This window comes from Mauremys reevesii, linkage group 5 (assembly GCF_016161935.1).
Source record: "Mauremys reevesii isolate NIE-2019 linkage group 5, ASM1616193v1, whole genome shotgun sequence".
NCBI lineage: Eukaryota > Metazoa > Chordata > Testudines > Geoemydidae > Mauremys > Mauremys reevesii.
In genome coordinates, this window is record NC_052627.1 from 53,491,775 (window position 1) to 53,512,629 (window position 20,855).

Consider the following 20,855-nt stretch of genomic DNA (forward strand, 5'->3'; position numbering starts at 1 on the left):
TGCTAGCAACTAATGGATTAAAATTAGTAGTAAAATTTTAATCAAATTTACCAGTACACAGCATTATGTGAAATATGTTTATATGAAGAACTTGCATGTTTTAATCTCGTTCTATATTTCTAGAGCAGAGGTTCTCAAACTGTCCTTTGACCACTGATAATCCAGGATTGGATGATCCAAAAAGTGCTGGTTCTTTTTATTGCTACCTGCTAAATTGCATTAAAAGAAGCTAAAAATATATTACATAGGAAAGTTAGGGAAATATTTGTGATACCAGTAAATATGGTCCATGCTAGAGCATTTCAGAACTGCTGTTTTTTGCAGGTTCACTGACTACTTGTATAGTACAGTAAAGTTTTATTATTTATACCCTTTTTACAGTGGGTTAAATTATTTGTGTATAATCCTGCCTACCAAACCTAAACTGAAATTAGAAAAGTACAACAAACCCTCACTGTGAAGAACTATTATGGTACCTCCAGGTGCTGAAGAGAATTGTGGGTTTATGTTGTAACCTATTCTTGGCTTGCTATTTTCAGAATATTGTGTGGTAAAGCATTACCACAAATTGACAGTCTTTGTTTACACGCTGATTGTTGTCTGCTCAGTAAGCACAGAGGAGTAGAATATAGCTTCTAAATGTCTTACCAACTATATCTCAGGCAGCTGTGACACTTTTGAATCAAGATTGTCCTGCCTTCTTCCATCAATCTGTTTACCTTTCTCTCTCCTTTAATTTGTTTCACAACAGTGAGGGGGAAAAAATAAAATCTCTCTGATGGTAAATCCATAATTGGTACTTACCGAATAGTAAGTTATATCTGCATAGTAACAATATGTAGGTAAAATGGAAATCTTGATCTTGCATAGACACGCATTTAAAAAGCTTCTGGAAATACAGGCCCACTGTTCTAGTCTGGGTTCCTAGCCGTACCTGACACAGTTACGTTTGGAAGAAAGAAAATTAGTAGGAGGCAAATGGCAAGTATTTATCGACTTTAATACAATCAGGGGGTCCTTTTCAGTTATAATTCCATGTCCTTTCTTCTCTAATCCGACAGAAAAAAGGGAAAAAAATCCCTTAACTATAGCAGGTTACCAATAGAGCTTTATAAAATAACGGAAGCAAAGGTGGGGTCCAACACTAAATACCAGCCACACTAGATGGACAAGGCCTTTGCCCACTCCCATTCAGGTATTTTCCTATTAGATCCAGTTCAACCATCAGCCCCAGTAACAGGATGACAAAATTAAGCAGTTTGCTTTCTTAAGGATAGGCAATAGTTTAACTCTGACAAAACAGACCAACCGTGTGGGTATAGTCTACCTTAGCACATTTTGTTTCAAGATTTTTTGTTGACATGTAACTATGAATTTTACAATTTTTAGTACAGGTATAGTTTGATAACAAATACTGTTTCTTTTGAGTGCCCAGAAGTGTGCTAGATGCTTCAAAGACCCAAATAAATCTGTCCTTGCTCTGTAGAGTTCATAATAGAAAATAAAATAATTTACTAGTAAGATCATAGTTTGACAACCTCTACAAGATTTAAGGAAGTTGACATAGAATTCCTGGACAAACTGCAACTGAGTTAAGTCTCAGGTCTCCAGACTTTTTCATTGGAGCAAAGCAGTGCTGCAGCAATAAGTGCAAAGACGTAACATAGTAAAACACAGGCCTTAGCACTTGCAAATTCCAGACTTTTAAGCTATTGTAGCCATAACATTTTTATGTAACTGGAAATTTCCATGTGAAAGTAAAACTGCTCATGGTGGAGTGAGACTGCTATGGCTTTTTTAGCTGGAAGTTTTCTAGCAGTCTATGAAACTGAATCTTGCATTAAACAAGTCTGAAAATATTCTGCCACTGAGATGGAAACTATCTAATCCATGTCCTATGTATTCTGTGGCACAGTGGTCCCAAATGCTGGCAATCCAGTGTGACAGAGTGAAAACTCTGTTCTAGCTTCTTTAGAGAGGCTTTTAATTAAGAAAATGAATACATTGAGTACCGTAGCCTGCTGTTCATTTGGTATTAAATTCATGGGGTTTTGACATTGTCCACACTTTCATTTTTGCTGTGTCATAGATTTTTAATTTTGTCTACACAACTGCATCATAAAATTTTGGGGGAAGGGGAAGCAGGTGGTTTGGGCAGCTGGATGAGGGCAGTTTTTCTTTCTTGCAGCAGTATAGGATTGTGGGATAAACCCAATAGCTGGATGTTCTTGCTAAAATGATTAGCAGTTGAATAATTTCATTACGTTTACACTCATTTTTGTTTCAGAATTAACATGAGATCTTTGCTATCAAGTTCTATAGAACTTAATAGGGTTGGAATTTTAGAGAACCCTACAGGTTACTCTTAAAAACTAATTTAATATGGAGTTGTATCCTTTTTGTGGGGATTTTGAACCATGCTACGGGATTTTGAACCATGCTACAGGATTTCAGGCACTGAAAGCTCTTTGTAAACCTACTACTATAAACTGATGGCTAGATTGTGAATGCATATGAAAATGATATTTTGACAATCACCCAAATGATGACTTTGAGCAGCGTTTTGTGTACAAATGGAGTTTGGTGCATGTAAACTATCAGTTTTGCACACGGTCAGTAGTGTACAGATGGAAGCTGTATTAATGGCTCTTTTGAAACTTACCCTTCGAAATAAAAAGAGCAAATGTATTTTCATATCTTTACAATTTTTAGAGGTTATTTTACACTTTTTTTATCCTTCGCTCAAACTTCAACCTCTCAATATTCAGTTGTGCTTTTTCATTAAGTTGTATCCTGTTGAGGACAAGATCATGTCCTTTCCTTGACAAAAACATGTTTTTCAATATTGAGTTTCCATCCATCTCAGACTAATGCCTAGGCTGCTAAATTCAGTGTAAGAGGACAGTGTACAGAAGGATTGAAGGATAACACTTCGCTATCCTCCAAACTGTGAATGTTCAAACTTGTCCATTTAAATCCAGTTCCTGTTTTGAGTATATGTTGGCAAGAGAGACCTTACTTAAAAATTAAAAGGTTTGCTTAGGAACTTAGCTTTTGATTATCTGAAAGAGGAATTAAAGCAGTTATTTGTACTTAACTCGATATAGGATGTTAATATGTTAATTTTAAATAGGAAAGCAAGTAAGTTGAGTATGTTTCATTAAAATCTCATGGATTATTAAAATCTGGGAACAATTGCATTAATGAGACTTGTTTCTCTGTATTGTCTATCTCACTGGAAGCAGAAGGAGTATGTATTGATGACTTGCTCAACATAGAGCTCTATTCTCAAGCTGTAGCATTCTTACATGTAGAATTTTGTGCCAATAGGTTGCCTGACAGAAGAAAACAAACACTTAAAATTGCCATGACATAGTGAAGTGTTTTGTTGGAACATAAACCACACAGTACTTTTCTGGTTTGTTTTTTTTTGCATTGATAACACTAGAAAGGATTTTTTTAATAGATGTACTCTATGTATGTGTTCAGATACTTGTTTTGTGCCTCTGTAATTTTGTAGTATGTACGTGTTACATACGTAGTATCAAAGGTTTACTATAGCACATGCTATAGTAACTAAGTTATGAACGTGAATGGAACTAGTTTGCCCTGTTGTAGTTGCTGCTAAACAATATCTTCCAAGATCTTTGGTGGGAGTCTTTCTTGTAACTCTTCTGTACTCTTCATTGAAAATCGGTGCACTGTTCTGGGGTTCCAGTTTGTGTATGGGAGTCCCCTATACACAATTCACTTCATGGTCCTGCAGGAGATCATCGTACCTCTGCTGCTGCCAATAGTGTTTCCCAAGAAACACCACAGTGAAAGAGACACTTTGTTGATGATACACTGATGGAGCATTAGTGGGAAAGGCACAGTTTTACTGGTGGCATAGGAATGGCAAACCACTAATTTCTTTTTTTCTTTTTATCCGCTCTCCCTCCACAGCCACAGAGGGAAGGGAGGAAAATACCTGCAATACAATGTTATGGATGAAATTTTTAAGTCAGTCATTTATGGTTCTCATGACTGTAACTTGCATTATACATGTACTAAAGGACTTAAAGTTAATGCGACACTTGGTATAGTGTTAACCTGTTTGCACAAGCAGTTTACGTTAAGCAGATGCTTTGGGTTTTTTGCGGGGAGAGGGAGGAATCTTTGGCCTAGCTGGAGCAGTTTAACTACTAGCTATATTATATACATGTCAAACTCAAATTATATAGGAACTTCATGCTTGTAGTTGACTGCCAAAATGCTGTAATAAAAATCGTTAGTTATAAACATATATAATATAATTCAGAGCACATGGCTAGCCTAGAAGTTTTGCAATCTAAATTAGAGTTGCAATTTACTTCTCAATGTTTGGATAGCTAATCTATAGTAAATTTACAGCTCATAATGAGAAACTCCAATTACAACTGAATTGTATTAAAACAAAGGCTCTAGGAAGAGCATGTTGGAACCATTCCTTTAGTATCTCTCAGTAACACTTTAGCTAGAAGTTATGTGGAATTTAATATTTCCTATTAATTTTGGATTCCATTCTAGTCCTGTGACTGGAGACAATTTACTGTTGTCACTCAGACATAGCCAGCATAAGCTCTGCCTACTGATATTAAGTGACTGGCTTCAAATTCCAAAAGCAAAGTAAATCTGAATTAAGTAGGCCATTCAGTCTATGTTTAATGATGAGGGAGTGAGTTAAATAGCTTCAAATTTAAGGCTGCATTTTTTTGGCAGTACGAGTAACTTAAACATGCACAAGCTATTTTTAGCCTCACAGAAATGACGTATACTGCACCTGGCTAACACTCGTATGATAGTGTAACACAAAGGATCCAAGTTTTTTAATCATTGGCTCTGTCCCATGCTCTTGTGATGTCAGGGTCTAGGTGACATGCAAAAGAAATTGTCTGAATTCCCTCAGCTTTAGCAAGACATGCTTAGTGGCCCCAATAGCTGGGTAGAAGGAAGTTCCCTGGAACTTAAATATTTTATTTCTTTATTTTTTGCAATATCCAGCCTTACTCTGATTCAGTATCTCAGTCTGCATGAGATTTGTAATATATAACTGACAGAGCTACCATGCAACAGCTCTTTAAGAAAAACTTGGATAAACCATATTGAATGAATAGACACGAATACATCATCCATGTTTTTTGCCTTTTGTGCCAGTGCAATTCCAATATCCTGCAATGGTTTAGTGTCAAAGGTGTCAGTTGCAGCTAAAACAAATGGGCTTCATTTAGCTTTTGAACATGAGAAGTTCTGTGAAAAGATAGGCTCTGTGCCATACTTGTAAACTTGGAGACAATCTCACCAAGATTTATTTTCAGTCATCTTTGTTAGTCACTTAGGGCCAGATTCTCTTATCCTTGCTTGCGTTCAGTAATGCTTTGCTTTCTGCAATAGTCCCTGGATACTGGCCCACTGCAAGTTGAAAACAAAAAAGTAAAACAATTTAATAGAGAATCCATTGTACAGTTTATAGTTTTCTTATTTTCCCTGGTTTATGTACCCAGTTCTTACTGAAGTGGCTTTTAAAACAAGTTTAGATACAAATACAATAAGTTTCAATTTTGGAGTTTTTAACTGCCTGTATTCTTTAATTTCAGGAGCAAGAACTTAGTGCTCGAACGCAAGCACTACAAGCAGCCTCGGCCTCGTGCTCTTTTCGACCCAATGGATTTGATGACAATGATCCCCCTGGAAGCTGTGGACCAACAGGGGGCGGGGGTGGGGGAGGATTCAGTACTATTGGTAGACTAGTGTTTTGAGGAAGACCTAGAATACACTGGTTCCAAAACAGCTCCCACTGCTGCTTAGGACTGTTAAACCACTGAACTGCTTCAAATATCCTACCAAGCTTTTGTTTTTGAGACATAATCCTTGTTCAGAAAACAAATGTTAATTTTGTTTGTTTTGGTTTTATTTGAAATAAATAAGTGCATCATGGAGAAAACTACCTCTTAAAAATCCTATCGTTTTAATAGCAAGCTGTGCTTGGCCAAAAAAGAGAAGAGGAAAAAAAATTTAATCCCTAATGATGCTGCATAAAATTTAATAAATGCAGTTAAATCAGTTTGTACCATCCCAATCCATTGAATAAAGGAAGATAGTTCATTCATAGAAGAGAGATGGTTAGTCAATAGTGGAATGCTTTCAGGTGGGCATAATTGCATACATATTTTTTCCTTCATAAGTCTGGAAATCTTAATGGTGGCAGGGAGGGGATGCACCCTTATAATGAAGGCAATAACTTAAATTTTAAAACATGACCTGCTACAGTACTTTCCAGGGTAGGAGTTATTCAGATTCAGTATATTTGCATTTTGAGTACAACTGTAAAAAGTCATTTATACACATTTGCTAAATCATTTTCAAGAAATGTGCATGGTCCTGTAGGAACAAAGTTTTTAACTAGAAATTGCTAAATTTGTAGTATTTCTAATTGTTTTGAGGATTTTTAAATTATTTCAGGAAGTATATCTGCTCTGTATTTGAAAGGAGGAGGTTCTGTATGTGCCTTGCAGTACTGTAACTTAAATACAAAACTTTCTGAGGCTGTGGAAGAGTTAAAGAACAATGTTAGAAATTTTGTGTTAATATTAGAAATTAATACATTTTTTGGAAAGTTATTAGATTTTCCAGAAGTAAAATCTGATGGTTCTAAAACTCTCATGTTGTCCATTATTTACAGTTCAGTAGGGGCAGTTTTTGAATTGCAGCTTCTCTGGCCTACGTGATTAAAAATCTGATCATAAACACTGCTCCATAGTTGCAAAGTTGTAAATTGTTTTGTCCAAAAAGTTGCTGAGTTGATCCTTACCAAATGGGTTAAGGTATCTCAGCCTGCCTGCACTTCCCAATATCCAGATTCTTTTCTTTTATGCTTGTCCAACAATAGGAACTTTATGCCTTGGAAGAGAATCACTAATGATGTTACTTATGGTTTGTCCCTCCTGGGCACTTCCAGCCTCTCTGAGGAGCATCTGAAGACACTTTTTTTATCCCAGTGACATACTGACTCCCTGGCTGTGCTGATCTCTGTGGTAATCTCAGTTTTACAGGCCGTCTTCTAGAAGGGACCATTGTGATTATCTAGTCTGACCTTTTGGAGCCTCTCTGTGTTACGTCTCCTAGCTCTCTGAGAAGACAGATACAAATTAAGATGCTCAAGAGAGACCAGCACTAACATTCTATTGACAATCTGAGGCATCTTGTCTTGCACCTGGTGACCTAAAATGTTCTTGGAAACTTCTTGGTTGACTAGAAGCTACCCTTTTTATTCCCCCTTCCCTTGTGTTGGTATCCAAAGGAAGATTTGGCTCAGGGAAAGTACCTCAATCTGTGCCTTGAGACAATGGGGCACAATGGTCAGTCCTCTTGTGGGTCATGCTAACGATGTGCCGCTGGTTTCATTACTCTGTTTAAAGAGAAATTGATAGGAGGGGTTTAGTTTTAATACTGAAATCTGTTGCGGTTCAGGAATTTATTTATTTATTTTAAATGAAGACAACTTTGTTTTGGTGTCTTAGGCCCAGATCCTTGAAAAGTGGAGGTAGATGCTATTCAAGCTTCCAGACAGTTTTTTGACATTTTATAATATCTTGGCTTGTCTGCAGTACCTCTGCTATTCCCGTCCTGGGCCTCTGCATCAGGTTCTCGGTCATGGAGCCTGGAGATGCATCATGTAGCACAGAGCATGCTATATTTTCTGTAGTCTTAAGAATGCACCTTACTGGTGATGGCCCTGGACTTCTATGTGGCTCCTAGAATCATCCTACCACTCTGTGTCCCTAGGCTTCCGCACCTCTGTTTCTCGCCATGGCTTATTTAGCAGGGCTAGTTTGTTTTGGCTCTTTTGGGGGATTTTGAACTAGAAAATGTATTCAACAAATAGCTCATCCTTTTATAAAATAATATTCTTATCAACAGGAACACAGAGAAATGGGTTAAAATAACAAAGAAAGCTCCACACATTAATCTTCAACTGTTCTTTCCTTGCAAGTTTTGGGTAAATTCTACTCAGCCTAGACATCCCTACTCCTGAGCTACGGGAGAGTCAACCCCTACAGCATTCTCTCAGTATCTCTCTCTATCTCCAGCTGCCCACTCACTCCCCCACTGTAGGGCAGGGGTGTCTAATGGGTTAGTGTTCCTTGGATCCTAGTGTTCGACCTGGGAAAAATAAGCCTAGCTTGGATGGAGCCAGGCCTTTCCCATTTAATGTCTCTATAATTCTGTTGAGGATCCTTGGTATTCTCTCTGGAGGTGTCTCACCTCTGTCATTGTTTAGTGTCCTTTTTTGTAAACCCGTAAACTCCTTTCACTTAACTTCATGCACTTATACAGAATAATATCAAGCAGGTAACCAGAGATGATGATAGAAATACAGAAAAAGCCCACCTTCTCCAAAGGATGTGAACAAATTAGAATGATCAAACAGTAATTTCACTTATGATGTGGTTGAGGTTTGGGACTAGGTTTTCTAAAGATTAAATGACTAGTTCACTTTGCCACTGACACCTCTCACAAATTTAAAATCCAGTTACCTTCAGAAAATGGGTTAAAAGAAACGACACCCACCTTTAGGTCTCCTTGCCAATTTTTCTTTGTTTTACAGTTGCATTTATCTGGTGAATATTTTTAGACGGCTTCCCCCCCACCTCACCCCCCATTGCTGTGTGGGAAAACCTACACAAACAGGAAATTGCCTGACTGCCTGTGGGATTGGCTGACTATATGCAATGCAGTCTAATGCACAAAGTAAACAAAAAGAGCAATGTTTTGTTTCTCTGGAGCAGTTTATAGTGATCTTAGATTACTCAAACACTTTAGGTAAAAAAAATTGAAGTTTATTTTTAAAGTGGCTGTGTAAATATGAAATATTTTTGGAAGGGTCAGTTGTGTTTTTCTGTTTGTCCTGTAAAAATATAAATCTTGTTGACTTTCTAAAAATAATTTGTGATGTCTGTATACCGCTGCTCTACGATATCTGTTTAGTGTGTTTTTGAAACCTTTACAATTTCTTGGTTACTTACTCTGAATTGGATCTCAACACCTTGGCGTTTTAAACAACGTAACAGAAATGGGAATGGATCTAGTAAAGTATAAAATTAAGTTACACCTCATGTTGAATAAGATTCAGTTCCTTGTCCGTGATTACCTTTTGTTAACCTAGGTGGAGATTACATTTTTTTTTTAAATAACTTGAAATTTTGGTCTTAAGTAAACATCTGAATATATGGGAGTAAAACTCCTTATCTTTAAAACTGGAGAATATAAAGTAGAACTGCCTTTTAAAAGCAAAGTATCTAACTTTGTCAAAAGGAGTGAAGTGATGGTAATATTACTGTCTGTCACAGTATCCTAGACCTGCCCTGTGGAGCAGTATGAGTAAATATTCTGATAGTTTATTCACAAGTCTGCTTTTTCCATGTTTGTTAGTCAACCTTATAGAAAATATACAAAATGTTGGACATTTCTTCTGAGGCCTGCAGTCTATTTGATTCAGTGCAGTATGTACAGTTGTACTAAGTCTTCAGGATTATCCTTCACTTTTTTTAAAAAATCCATTTTTAATGCGGAAGGTAATCAGTCATTTTGTTACTGGATTGTGTAGCTATCCCCTTAACTTATTTTTTTCTATGCATCTGGTCCTGTGCATTTCTCACCAATGGAGTGTAGTACTGGACTGTTACGTATACCCAAAACAAATAGTGGCACTGGATACTGAGTTGATTCTTACCATAAGATGAAGAGGGTGCCTGGCATAGGTAACCAAATAAAGCCAAGCCACTTATCTCTTCTAGCTTGCTCTTCTTTCCCCGTCCCTCTTGCACAGGCTACTCTATGAAATGAAACCGGAATCTCATCTGAACAATTACTTCTGTTTCAGTTCTAGGGATGAGCCATTTTAGTCAGTCTGCATCCAATAAACAACTCATTTGTAGTGGCAGAATCCCATTTTCTGCAGTAATGTGACCTCGCTTAGCATTCTTTGCTACTCTTCCACTTTGGCACAGGAGTCTCTTGTTTTAAAGGTTCATTATGATTTGGATTCTCCTCATGCCTCGTTGCTTCCTCCGAGGGGGGCATACTAAAATATATAGATTTAAGAGTATACAAAGATGATACACAGAAAATAGTAGGTACTAAAGAGCTCTTTAGTGGAGCAGGGTGAAGCAAAAATCAGTGGTTGGAAGCAGATGCTAAACAAATTAAAATGAGACACATTTTTAAGCATGAGGGTGATTAACCAAGGGTAGTAGTGTATTCTCCATATCTTGCTGTCTGCAAATCAAGAGTGGATGCCTTTCAGGAAGATAAATTTTAACCAAACAAGTTATGGGGTTCAGTAGATTTAATGGTCTGTGATATACAGGAGATCAGATTAGATGACCTAATGGTCTAATCTGGTTTTAAACTCCTGGAATGTAGATTAAGATGGAGTTTGAGTGACTGTGGTTTAGGAAATTAACAGGCTTCTAAAGTGTTAGTTCAAATGTGACCCATGAAACACTTCTGATGCTCTTTGTAAGAAAACCTTGACAGCTAAAAAGTAAACACAAAGTACACAAACCAGATTATGAAAGGGACAAAAACCTACACACACTTGAAAAACAGTCCTATGACAGCAAATTGTTATAATAATGTCAGTTTGACTTGTCCCTTGAGCATGAGCACAGGCTTAGACTAGGGTCTTCTGAGTGCCATCTGGAATCTGTGCAGCAGAGTGTCAGCTTGTAGCAAGTTTGTGGTTTTAAATATTTTTCAACAGCAGCCTCCTGGGGGCTTGAGTAGAAGATTTGGTGGTCTATGGGGCAACAAGAAATGAAAAATGAAGACCAGCAGGAATGAAGGGGAGAGTGAAGGAGATGATAAAGGAAACCTACATCTGGGAGAGGGGGAAATGTTTTAAAAGAGAAAATACCAGTTTCTCTCCTAACTAAGGAAGGCTATACTTTGGTTTCTAGACAAACTTAGGCTATGTCTACACTATGCACTCGGGGATTTGATTCCCAGCTCACATGGACCTACTTGCTCTAGTAGTCATTGTAGTAGCATAGCCATGGTAATATGGCTGAGGCAAGTGGTAGTGTGGGCTAGCTGCCTTCAGTACAAAATCCACCTGAAATCAATGGGTCTGAATTTAGCACAGACTAGCTGAGCTGCTTGCCACTGTCTACACAAGATGGGAATCGCTCTCCCATCTTAGAGCCTATGGGTACAGGACATCACAATTTCCTAGTTACTTCCCAGTCCTGAACAAAAGTAATGTGATCTAGTCAATTCTTAAGAATTAGCTGGAAAAGCACTGAAGTAGGCATGCTCAAAGTACAACCTGCAGCTGCCTCTGTAGCCCTGATGCAGCTCATGAAGAGGATGTGTCCTGACATGCATGTCTCCATCTTGATCAGAGCAGGCTTTCTTAGTAGCAAGAGCATGCACTAGCCTGCCAATAGGCAAAACAACTCTGATCAAGGAATAGTGCATGTTGAGGCACCGTGCTGCTTGCGTACCAGTACACTATATGGAAGATTATCCTGTTGGGCTGTATCGCTTTGATTAGACTTCTTGGTGATAGCACTATTAACTTTTTTACAACTTGTTTTCCCAAAATGCATTTTATATTAGCTGTTTTAATAATGTAAAGAAAAATGTCAGTCTGATTTGTATTATGGCAAATTGCACCATCCTACAGTTCTGTGGCAAGAGCACTTTTCACACTGTAGCGAGAACTGATTTAATATTCCACTTCTTTAAAAGCCACACTACATGTCCTCATTTCACTTATTCCCTGCACACACAAAAAACCCAACTGTTCTGGCTAAAGAAATCAGTATGATGCCTAGAAATTAATGTTCAAGGTGGATTTTCGAAAAGTATGATACATCATATTTTCAATTTTTTATTAATAGCGTCTATTATTTGGTATAGTGGTTTACAGAATCTCTTGTCTAAGTCCTGTTTTGTAATGTACTGATGGATTCAATATGCATTCTTATAAGTAAGCACTACATACACAAAATATTTTTATTGTATTCCTGATAGAAAAATAAAGAACGGGGCAGGAAGCAGTCAATGAATGAATTACAGAAATGTTGAAAGGCACAAGTAGGTAGAGGTCAGAATTTTTCCTTTGTTCCTGGTTCAATAGTTATTTCTAATACTATTTTTAAAGCTTTTACTAAGTTCAAGAATAGACATTCAGATAAAGAAAAGTACCGAGTTTTTCCTCAGCTGTTTTTTCACCCAGTTTTAAAAGCATAAATGTGGTGATCTCGAATCTCTCCTTGAGTAGCACATCTAAATCTACAGAAAATAAATAGCAACTTCTAAGTAAATAACCTACAGGTCTACCGAATCAAAATGGTGTTGCATTAGCTGTTTTATCTTGCTGCATCTTGCCTATGGCACAGTGAATAATAGAATAACATATTTAAAAATGGTTTTGGTGTTTCTTAATTTAAATGCTTTCTCTGTTTATGTTGGCAACTTTACTGTACATTTCTTACCATGAAAAAAAATCCCAATATAAATCTTAAAACTATATTCTGTGAAAATATAAATAACATTGTTGACATGAGAAACAGTTCCTTGCATCTACAGCTGTACACAAAAATAAAAAATGTTACCTTGAGAGGTTATGAAATTGCTACAGAAAAAAATTATCAACAGTCCAAATGAAAATGGAACTAAACCAGTGTAAATATTATGCACAGGAACATTCTGGCCTCCTATAAATAAAGACTGAGGTTCTCAAAGTCTCCAGCTTTCTTTTTGCAGACCAATCTGGATTGTTTAGTAAATGGCACAAGCAAATAAATATGCATTTAATATGGCTAAATGTAAATGTGTAGTTTCAGGAAGGGGGAACACTATCTGAGGAAGTAATGACTCTGAAAAAGATTTGGGGGTCATGGTGGATAACCAGATGAACATGGGCTCCCAGTGCAAGGCTGCTGCCAAAATGGCTGATGCGATCCTTGGATGCAGACACAGGAATCTCAAGTAGAAGTATTTTACTTATCAAGAGGATATTTTACATCTGCATTTAGCACTGGCTGAAATACTGTGTCCAGTCGGAGGTCTTGTTCATTCAAGCGGGATGCTGATAAACTGGAGAGGGTTCAAAGAGCCACAAGATAGTTAAAGGATTAGAAAACATGCTTTAGGTTATGTCTTCACTAGCAATGTTAAAGCGCTGCCGTGGCAACGCTTTAACATGGCTGTATAGTCATGGCAGTGTAGAGCTCTCCCAGGCTATAAAATAACCACCTCCACTAGGGAGTAGCTCCCAGCACTGGTGCACTGTCTATACTGGCGCTTTACAGCACTGAAACTTGCAGTGCTTGGGGAGGGGTTTCACACCCTGACACTAAACTGGGAGGAGTGGTTGATACGCTGGAGGGTAGGGATAGGATAGAGAGGGACCTAGACAAATTAGAGGATTGGGCCAAAAGAAATATGATGAGGTTCAACAAGGACAAGTGCAGAGTCCTGCACTTAGGACGGAAGAATCCCATGCACTGTTACAGACTAGGGACCGAATGGCTGGGCAGCAGTTCTGCAGAAAAGGACCTAGGGGTTATGGTGGATGAAAAGCTGAATATGAGTCAACAGTGTGCCCTTGTTGCCAAGAAGGCTAATGGCATTTTGGGTTGTATAAGTAGGGGCATTTCCAGCAGATCGAGGGATGTGATCATTCTCCTCTACTCAGCACTGGTGAGGCCTCATTTGGAGTACTGTGTCCAGTTTTGGGCCCCACACTACAAGAAGGATGTGGATAAATTGGAGAGGGTCCAGCAGAGGGCAACAAAAATGATTAGGGGGCTGGAGCACATGACTTATGAGGAGAGGCTGTGGGAACTGGGATTGTTTAGTCTGCAGAAGAGAAGAATGAGGGGGGATTTGATAGCTGCTTTCAACTACCTGAAAGGGGGTTCCAAAGAGGATGGATCTAGACTGTTCTCAGTGGTAGAAGATGACAGAACAAGGAGTAATGGTCTCAAGTGGAAGAGGGGGAGGTTTAGGTTGGACATTAGGAAAAACTTTTTCACTAGTAGGGTGGTGAGGCACTGGAATGGGTTACCTAGGGAGGTAGTGGAATCTCCTTCCTTAGACGTTTTTAAGGTCAGGCTTGACAAAGCCCTGGCTGGGATGATTTAGTTGGGTTTGGTCCTGCTTTGAGCAGGGGGTTGGACTAGATGACCTTCTGAGGTCCCTTCCAACCCTGAGATTCTATGATTCTAGCTCTGTAAAGTGCCAATGTAGACAAGGCCTTAGTGATAGATTCCCGGAGCTCAGTCTATTTAGCTTAACAAAGAGAAGGTTAAGTGGTGACTTGATCACAGTCTATAAGAACCCACATGGGGAACAAATATTTAATGGGCTCTTCAATCTAGCAGACAAAGGCATAATATGATCCAATGGCTGGAAGTTGAAGCTGGACAAATTCAGACAAAATAAGGCACAATTTTTTTAAAAAATGAGAGTAATTAACCATTGGAACAACTTGCCAAGAGTTGTGGTGGATTCTCCATCACTGACCATTTTTTAACTCAAGATTGGATGTTTTTATTTCTGTCCAAGTCTCCTTTTATTTCAAGTTGAATGCAGGAAACCTATTAGAGAACACAAGCATGCAGGAAATTCAAACAATTAATAGATCTTGAACTGTCAAGCCAACAGCTCCCATTGGCTTCAGTAGACACTGCTGGGTAGTCAGCTCATTGCACAATCTCAAAGCTGACTGTGTTGCTGTATCAGTGGGACCATGAGCACAGCAGCCACCCAAAATTCATCAGGGAAAAAGGCTCTGAAACAGTCAAGAATGAAAACCATCAGAATGGCTTCACGAGGCACAGTTAGGTGCCTCTAACATAGTTGCAGCTGGGACAGAGGAGGAGAATAGAGAAATCTGCTGGGAAAGTCATCAGGGTGGATCTGGGGAATTGGAGCTGGATGCACAGGGCACAAATGAGGGGGAAAGTTGCAGCAGGTGCAGCTGTAAAGAGAGCAATGATAATGGAATAGTGAGCAGGAGACCTGCCAGGGAAATGAGAGCCACACTTTGGGGTGAAGGGCTACAAGAACCCTCAAGGTAACCTTGTGTGAGCACTTCAACTGGCGCCTGTGAAACTCTGGGAAGAGCAGGCAGACCATGAGAAGCAGCATGCAATGGGGTGGGCTGGCCCCTTTAGGAAAGAAGGGGGGTTGGGGCCAGCCCACCCTGTTCCATGATTTGGCTTCTTAAAGAAACAGATGTTTAAGGGAGCAGCAGACAAGCTGGTGAATGGTAATCAGGGTGCTCCCTCCTGAGGGGGGTAAAAGCCCAGCTGTGAGATGAGTCTGGGGCAAGAGAGTAGCTAGCTTGGAAAGGATAAAGGAGAATGTTTGTTTGTGTAAGAAGGAGGCTGGGGGGCCCCTGAACCAAAGGGCAGGTGAGAAGAGAGGCTATGTGAAGCAGGTCTGGAGCCTGGCTACTAGTAGGCTGGGGAAGTTGGCCTTAATCACTGCACAGCCTCAGAAGGGAGGAATGTGGAGTTTCTTAAGAAGCTCAAAGGATTTGGGCCTGAGGGAATCAAGGGAAGCTGTGTATTTATCAATACTTAATAAATTGGACCCCAGTATGAAGGAATGTTATGTTAATTAATTTGAGCTGCGAACAAGTTATTCTGAAAAAGCAAAAGGGAACTGGGAGTGGTGCGTTCGGTACCATGCTGTGCCATGAGGGGGCGAGATCCAGAGACAACATGCTGCCCCACAGTGTCAATGTAAGATGACGATGGAAAGACTCCAACAGCAACGGCTGGATGGGTTCATAGGTTAGGACTGAAATGCCTTCTCTATAGTGCTCCATAAACATAGATGCCGTTAGAGTGGGAAGACAGGAAATGTCTTTTCCCCCTCCCATGGCCAACTTTCAACCTGGGGGTGCTGTTCCCTCCCCCAACTTGGAGGGGAGGCAGATGACAGTGTTGAGAAGAGAGCCTGGGTTTTCTTGGAGCTAAACTGATCAGCACACTCTTTCTCTTCCTGCCCCAATGAACTGTTTAGATAATAAACTGTTTAGATAATAAACTTGAAGTGCAGGAGTTAGAGACTTATGCAATCTCCTGTCAGCAGGGGCATCTGTGACTTCCTGGTGGGGAGGCAGGAGATCTGTGGTTAGCTCACATCCACCTTGCATAGTTCCTCCCACACCAGCTTTAAGGCTTTGCTGAGCTGGAAGGACCTGAGTGGGACATGAGGAAACACTAGTGGCTGGGGTAGTGGCCTCTTTTCCTCCCTACCCCTCCTTCACACACTTAGGGGATAGCTATGGAGGAGGAGGGATATGGACATGAGGTCAGTATGAAGGGTAAAAGAAACTGGCAGGATTTCATGGAGAATGAAGCAAGATTGGGGGCTGGGACTGAGAGGAAACGGGGTTGGAGAGGGTCTTGTGTGTAGGAGACGGTACTGCAGGAGTTTGGGGGGCAGGGGAAAGTGAGTCTGGTAAGACTTTCATGTGGAGAGAAGCCTGAAGGGGAAAGAGGAAAGGGTGGGGAAGTTAACAGCAAAGTGAGGGCTACTGCAATGTGGGAAGAGAGCTACTTGGACTGTAGCATAGGGAGAAAGGCAGGAGAAGATCTGAGTTAGTGAGTGCTGGGGATCTTGGTATTTTTAAAACCTTTTTGTGGTTGCAGTGGAATATCTCTGGCCTTCCCAAAATGACTCTACAGATTTATGGAGTGAGACACTTTGACTCTGGGGATGTCAGCTATGCCTTTCTTAAGTATGGTGTGTGAGTTTGCAGTGTTTAACTTTTGTGACTAAAGAACAGGATATTTAAAATGAAAAATTACCAAACTAAAAGGTCTTGTTTGCTTAAAAAAAAGTCAATAATTGGTCAAGCTAAACAAGGCACAACCTGTTTGTGCTCCTATTATCATTGGGGCTAACCTAATTCTTTCCCTCCCGAAATTTCATAAACCTGTGTGTGGGAGCACTGAATTTAGGCAAGTGTTATGTGTGGACCAAAGTAATCTTTAGCTCTGATTAGTATAACTTGCTTGTTTAAACAGCTAGCTATCTTCTAATGAGGTTCATTTTTCTTTGGCAGATTTGTGTGTGGCTTTCCTTTTTTCAGATGGTGAAATGTTTTTGGTTGGGGGAAAACACTGTATTCACAATCAAAGCAATTAAAGAGTAATAGACATTTTAATTAAATAATCATGACAGGATTTCAACTCTGAATTATAAAGCAGCACACACTTGATGCAGGTAATCATTGGCTAGTATCATTAGGTATTTTACAGGAGGACTCCTATTGTTTCCAACAGGAATATATTGAAAATTACAATTAAGACACATTAAAAGAGATATAAACTTTATATAGTTCAAATATGGCCTGTTTTTAAATCAGACTATAATTGACGAGTATGTAACATTTCAGGCAAATCATTCCTGGTGTAATCTACTATGCTTTGTTTCTACCACATCCTCAGATCCTCCTATTAATAGATGTAGCTGTATGTGGAGTTAGAAGGAAGTGGAGCAGGGACAGTTGTGTAGTTCACATGAGCTTTACTAAATCTAGGCTCAGTCCCCAGTGAGATATCTTTACTCATTTGGATTTTATTTATTTTTTACATCACCACCAGTTCTAAAACTTTTTAAAGTAAATATTGATTTTGTAGTAATAATGTGTCTCCAGTAGAGAGCACTACTGGCATTGCCTTCTCTTAAAGCTTACCTATTTAGTTAACATTTCTATTTCTAAAGTTTGTAATATTAGGATGTGGAACACTGGGCTGGATCTTGGATTGAAGTTGTCTAGCCTGTCCAAATCAATGCATTTCTGAGACTCTATTAAGTAGAGTTTGAAACAAAAATAATTGAACACAAAACAGCAGGATCTGTACTAATTGTTATATTAAGATTTGCATACAATATGAGGCAGCAGCAGGAGATCAAGTGGCTCATTTGTGGTGGATACTCAATGGTTAATTCAAGGTCTTTTATTCAGAAGCTGACTGACAGCCTGCAGTCTGAATGGCTAGATAAAGTAAAATGTTTTGGCTGATGACACGGGAGGCTTTAAAAATCTTGTCTTTCTGGGATTAATCCTAATCTTGATCTTTGTTCTTGGGGTTCAAACTAAAAAACAGAACCCCTAACTATAGTTCATTTTAATACACTACAGTTAAATAGCTATGCAAATATGGCAACACCTTAATCAATTTGCTACTTGTATGTAGCCTAACTCGTATCTGCTGACTTTGCTGACAAATATATTTTTATTTTTATTTTTAGTCCTGCTAGCCCTGCAGATCCTAGACAGCTGTGTTGAGTTAATGTCATCTTACTGAAGTTAGAATCTTTATTACATATGATGGAGCATGAACCAGAAAGAGCAAACTTGCCTTTCAGATCTCAATCTGACTTTACAAGGCTGGCCGTTTAAAATAACAATCTTGTTACTGAAACTGAGCAAATTAAATGAGTCCGTGAGTGACTTAAAAAAATAAAGCCCTGTTATGCCATTTTTAGTATATTTTTTCAGTGTATTACTGTATTTCAAATCCATGTCTCAGGCAGAACGCTTCCTACCCTGCTGCCCAGCAGTCAAATGGAGCTGGCTACCAGCAGCTCAGTGAACTGTTACTTCCCCCCCCCCCCTTGGCTTCATCTCTGTGCTCCAGAATCTAAGGTTTTATTTAAAAATATAATATAGTCTTTAGGGTTTCACAATGTGAATTTCACAATTTTCACAATGTGAATAGTGTAAATAGATCCCTCAAAAGTGGGGACAGTTTGAAACAATAGTAATGAGAGAGATGTGACTTACATTAGTTCTTCTCGGTTGGGTATGAACTCTGAAACCTGTTGATAAAGGTGTTGTCCCGGACATAATTAACTAGTTCATTGCTGGTAAGAGATGCAAGGAGGAAGTGTAACAATCATATTATGAAGATCTGCACAATCTACTGTGAGTGGCATTTTGTTTTGAGGAGTCAAGTGGGTGGGGTTTGGTTGAGGGTGATGCTTGAGAGCATAGTATTATCTTCCTTCACAACTCCCCATATTTATTCTTTCTACTTTCTTATTAATTAAAAAGATTCCTAGTGTCAGTATCTAGATATGGAAAAAGAGTGTTTCATGCAAGTCTAAACCAATAGCTAATGTGTATCTTTCATTGCTAAGGTAGACAAAACCCTCGGTTAAAAAAAAATCTAAAAGTTCATTTAAAAATAAAAGCAATAACAAAGAAAACATTCCAAGTTAAATTTGGTGTATTGTTTTAGGGAAGTCATCAACCAGAATGTTTCATTCAGACTTAAGCTTGCACAGTAACTGCCAAGTTAAACAGTTCAACAATATCTCCAACCTAGTGACTGAGTTCTTTAAAGCCAAATCTTTAATATTTACATTAAAATTTGTATATAAAAAAAATCCACTTCTCACTCAGCAAGAACATTTTTCTTGGAGAGAAGAATCACAAATTTATTTTTTCCTGTACAAACACTCTTTGTATTTCTAGGGGATCACTTATAGGTGTTGAGGAGATAGTTGTGTGTTGATTGGTGCTTGGTAAATTTTAATAATACAAATTCAGTTGTATGTCAGACCTGCGCATTGAGTCCTAAAAATCTATCCTGGGGTGAAATCCTGCCCCTGATGAAGTCAGTGGGAGTCTTGCTATTAACTTCTGTGGAGGCAGTATGTCACCCCTGGGTTGCTTCTTACAGGGAAGACCATTGTTATTCAGGGTGTGGCAAAGAGATAGTGTGTTTGTATAAACGTATGTACTGAATATGAATGAATATTTGCATGTATTCATGTTAAGAAAAAAATAATAATATGGGGCCAAATAAATCCCAGGTGTAACTCCACTGACATCAGTGGAATTGCTCCAGGGATGTGTTTGGCCATTTATGTTTCTGGGGAGTCAAGCCGTTAAAAAATTAGTAATGTACAGCTATAAACTAGAGCTTATAATTCTCACTTCTAGTTGATACCTGACAAAGCCGGTACTTTAGCTATGTAAATGTCTAGAAAGAAAGTGGTGCAGCTCTTCTGACAGACCAATGTATGAATCAGCGCAAGGGGCTAGAGCCAGCACTGCTGTGTTCTGTTTCCTGCTTTGATGCTGACTTGCTAGGTGGCCTTGGGCAAGTCACTTTACTTCTCTGTGCCTCATCTTCCCCATCTGTGAAATGAGGATAACACTTCATGCCTCACAACATGGCCATGATGGTGTTAGTTGTAAAGCATTGGAGCTCCCTGGGTGAAGGGTGCTCTAGAAGGACAAAATATTAATTCTTTGTTATTAAAAAATCTCTAATCTCTACCGCATTCAAAAAATTCAGTTACCAAATATCTTCTAAATGTTTTCAATTCAATAACCTTTTATGGGGAAAAACAAAGGAGAATCCCAATTTTCAGTAAAGGTAAGATGAGAGCACAAACTGGTATATCCCAAATAGAACCCATGGTGGAAGGTAGTTCCTATAGTTATAGCTGGTGCTTGTCAGCTCCTACTAAGACTGGCATTTTCCCATTGCATGGCTTTCAGAGATAACTGGCATTATCTTGGCAATAGCAAAAGAGATTCACATTAACAATGTTTTTGTAATGGATTGAAGAGGCAATAGGCAATTTTCACAGCTGGCAAAGAACCTGTACAGTGTGATATAGGAACCTTTGTGGATATCTAGTAATTTTACCTTTGGCAATCTTCTAATCATATTTTTAACTGGTAGCCAGTGATCACGCATGTGGCTTCTGATCCTGGGATAGTGAGACAAAATAAAATCCTATTTTTAAAACAATTGTTTGAATTTGAACTGTGTACGTGTGAA

General features: G+C 38.9%; 1 protein-coding gene across 1 annotated transcript in view; it reads left to right on the forward strand.

Moving 5' to 3' along the window:
- The window catches only part of USP38 (ubiquitin specific peptidase 38), a 30,160-nt gene extending 21,320 nt beyond the window's left edge, over positions 1–8,840 (forward strand). Inside the window, exon 10 of the mRNA XM_039542276.1 lies at positions 5,616–8,840. Within this exon, the coding sequence (XP_039398210.1) occupies positions 5,616–5,777 (162 nt within the window). The 3' untranslated portion in view covers positions 5,778–8,840. The remainder of the gene's footprint in view (positions 1–5,615) is intronic.
- Positions 8,841–20,855: the final 12,015 nt, after the last annotated feature.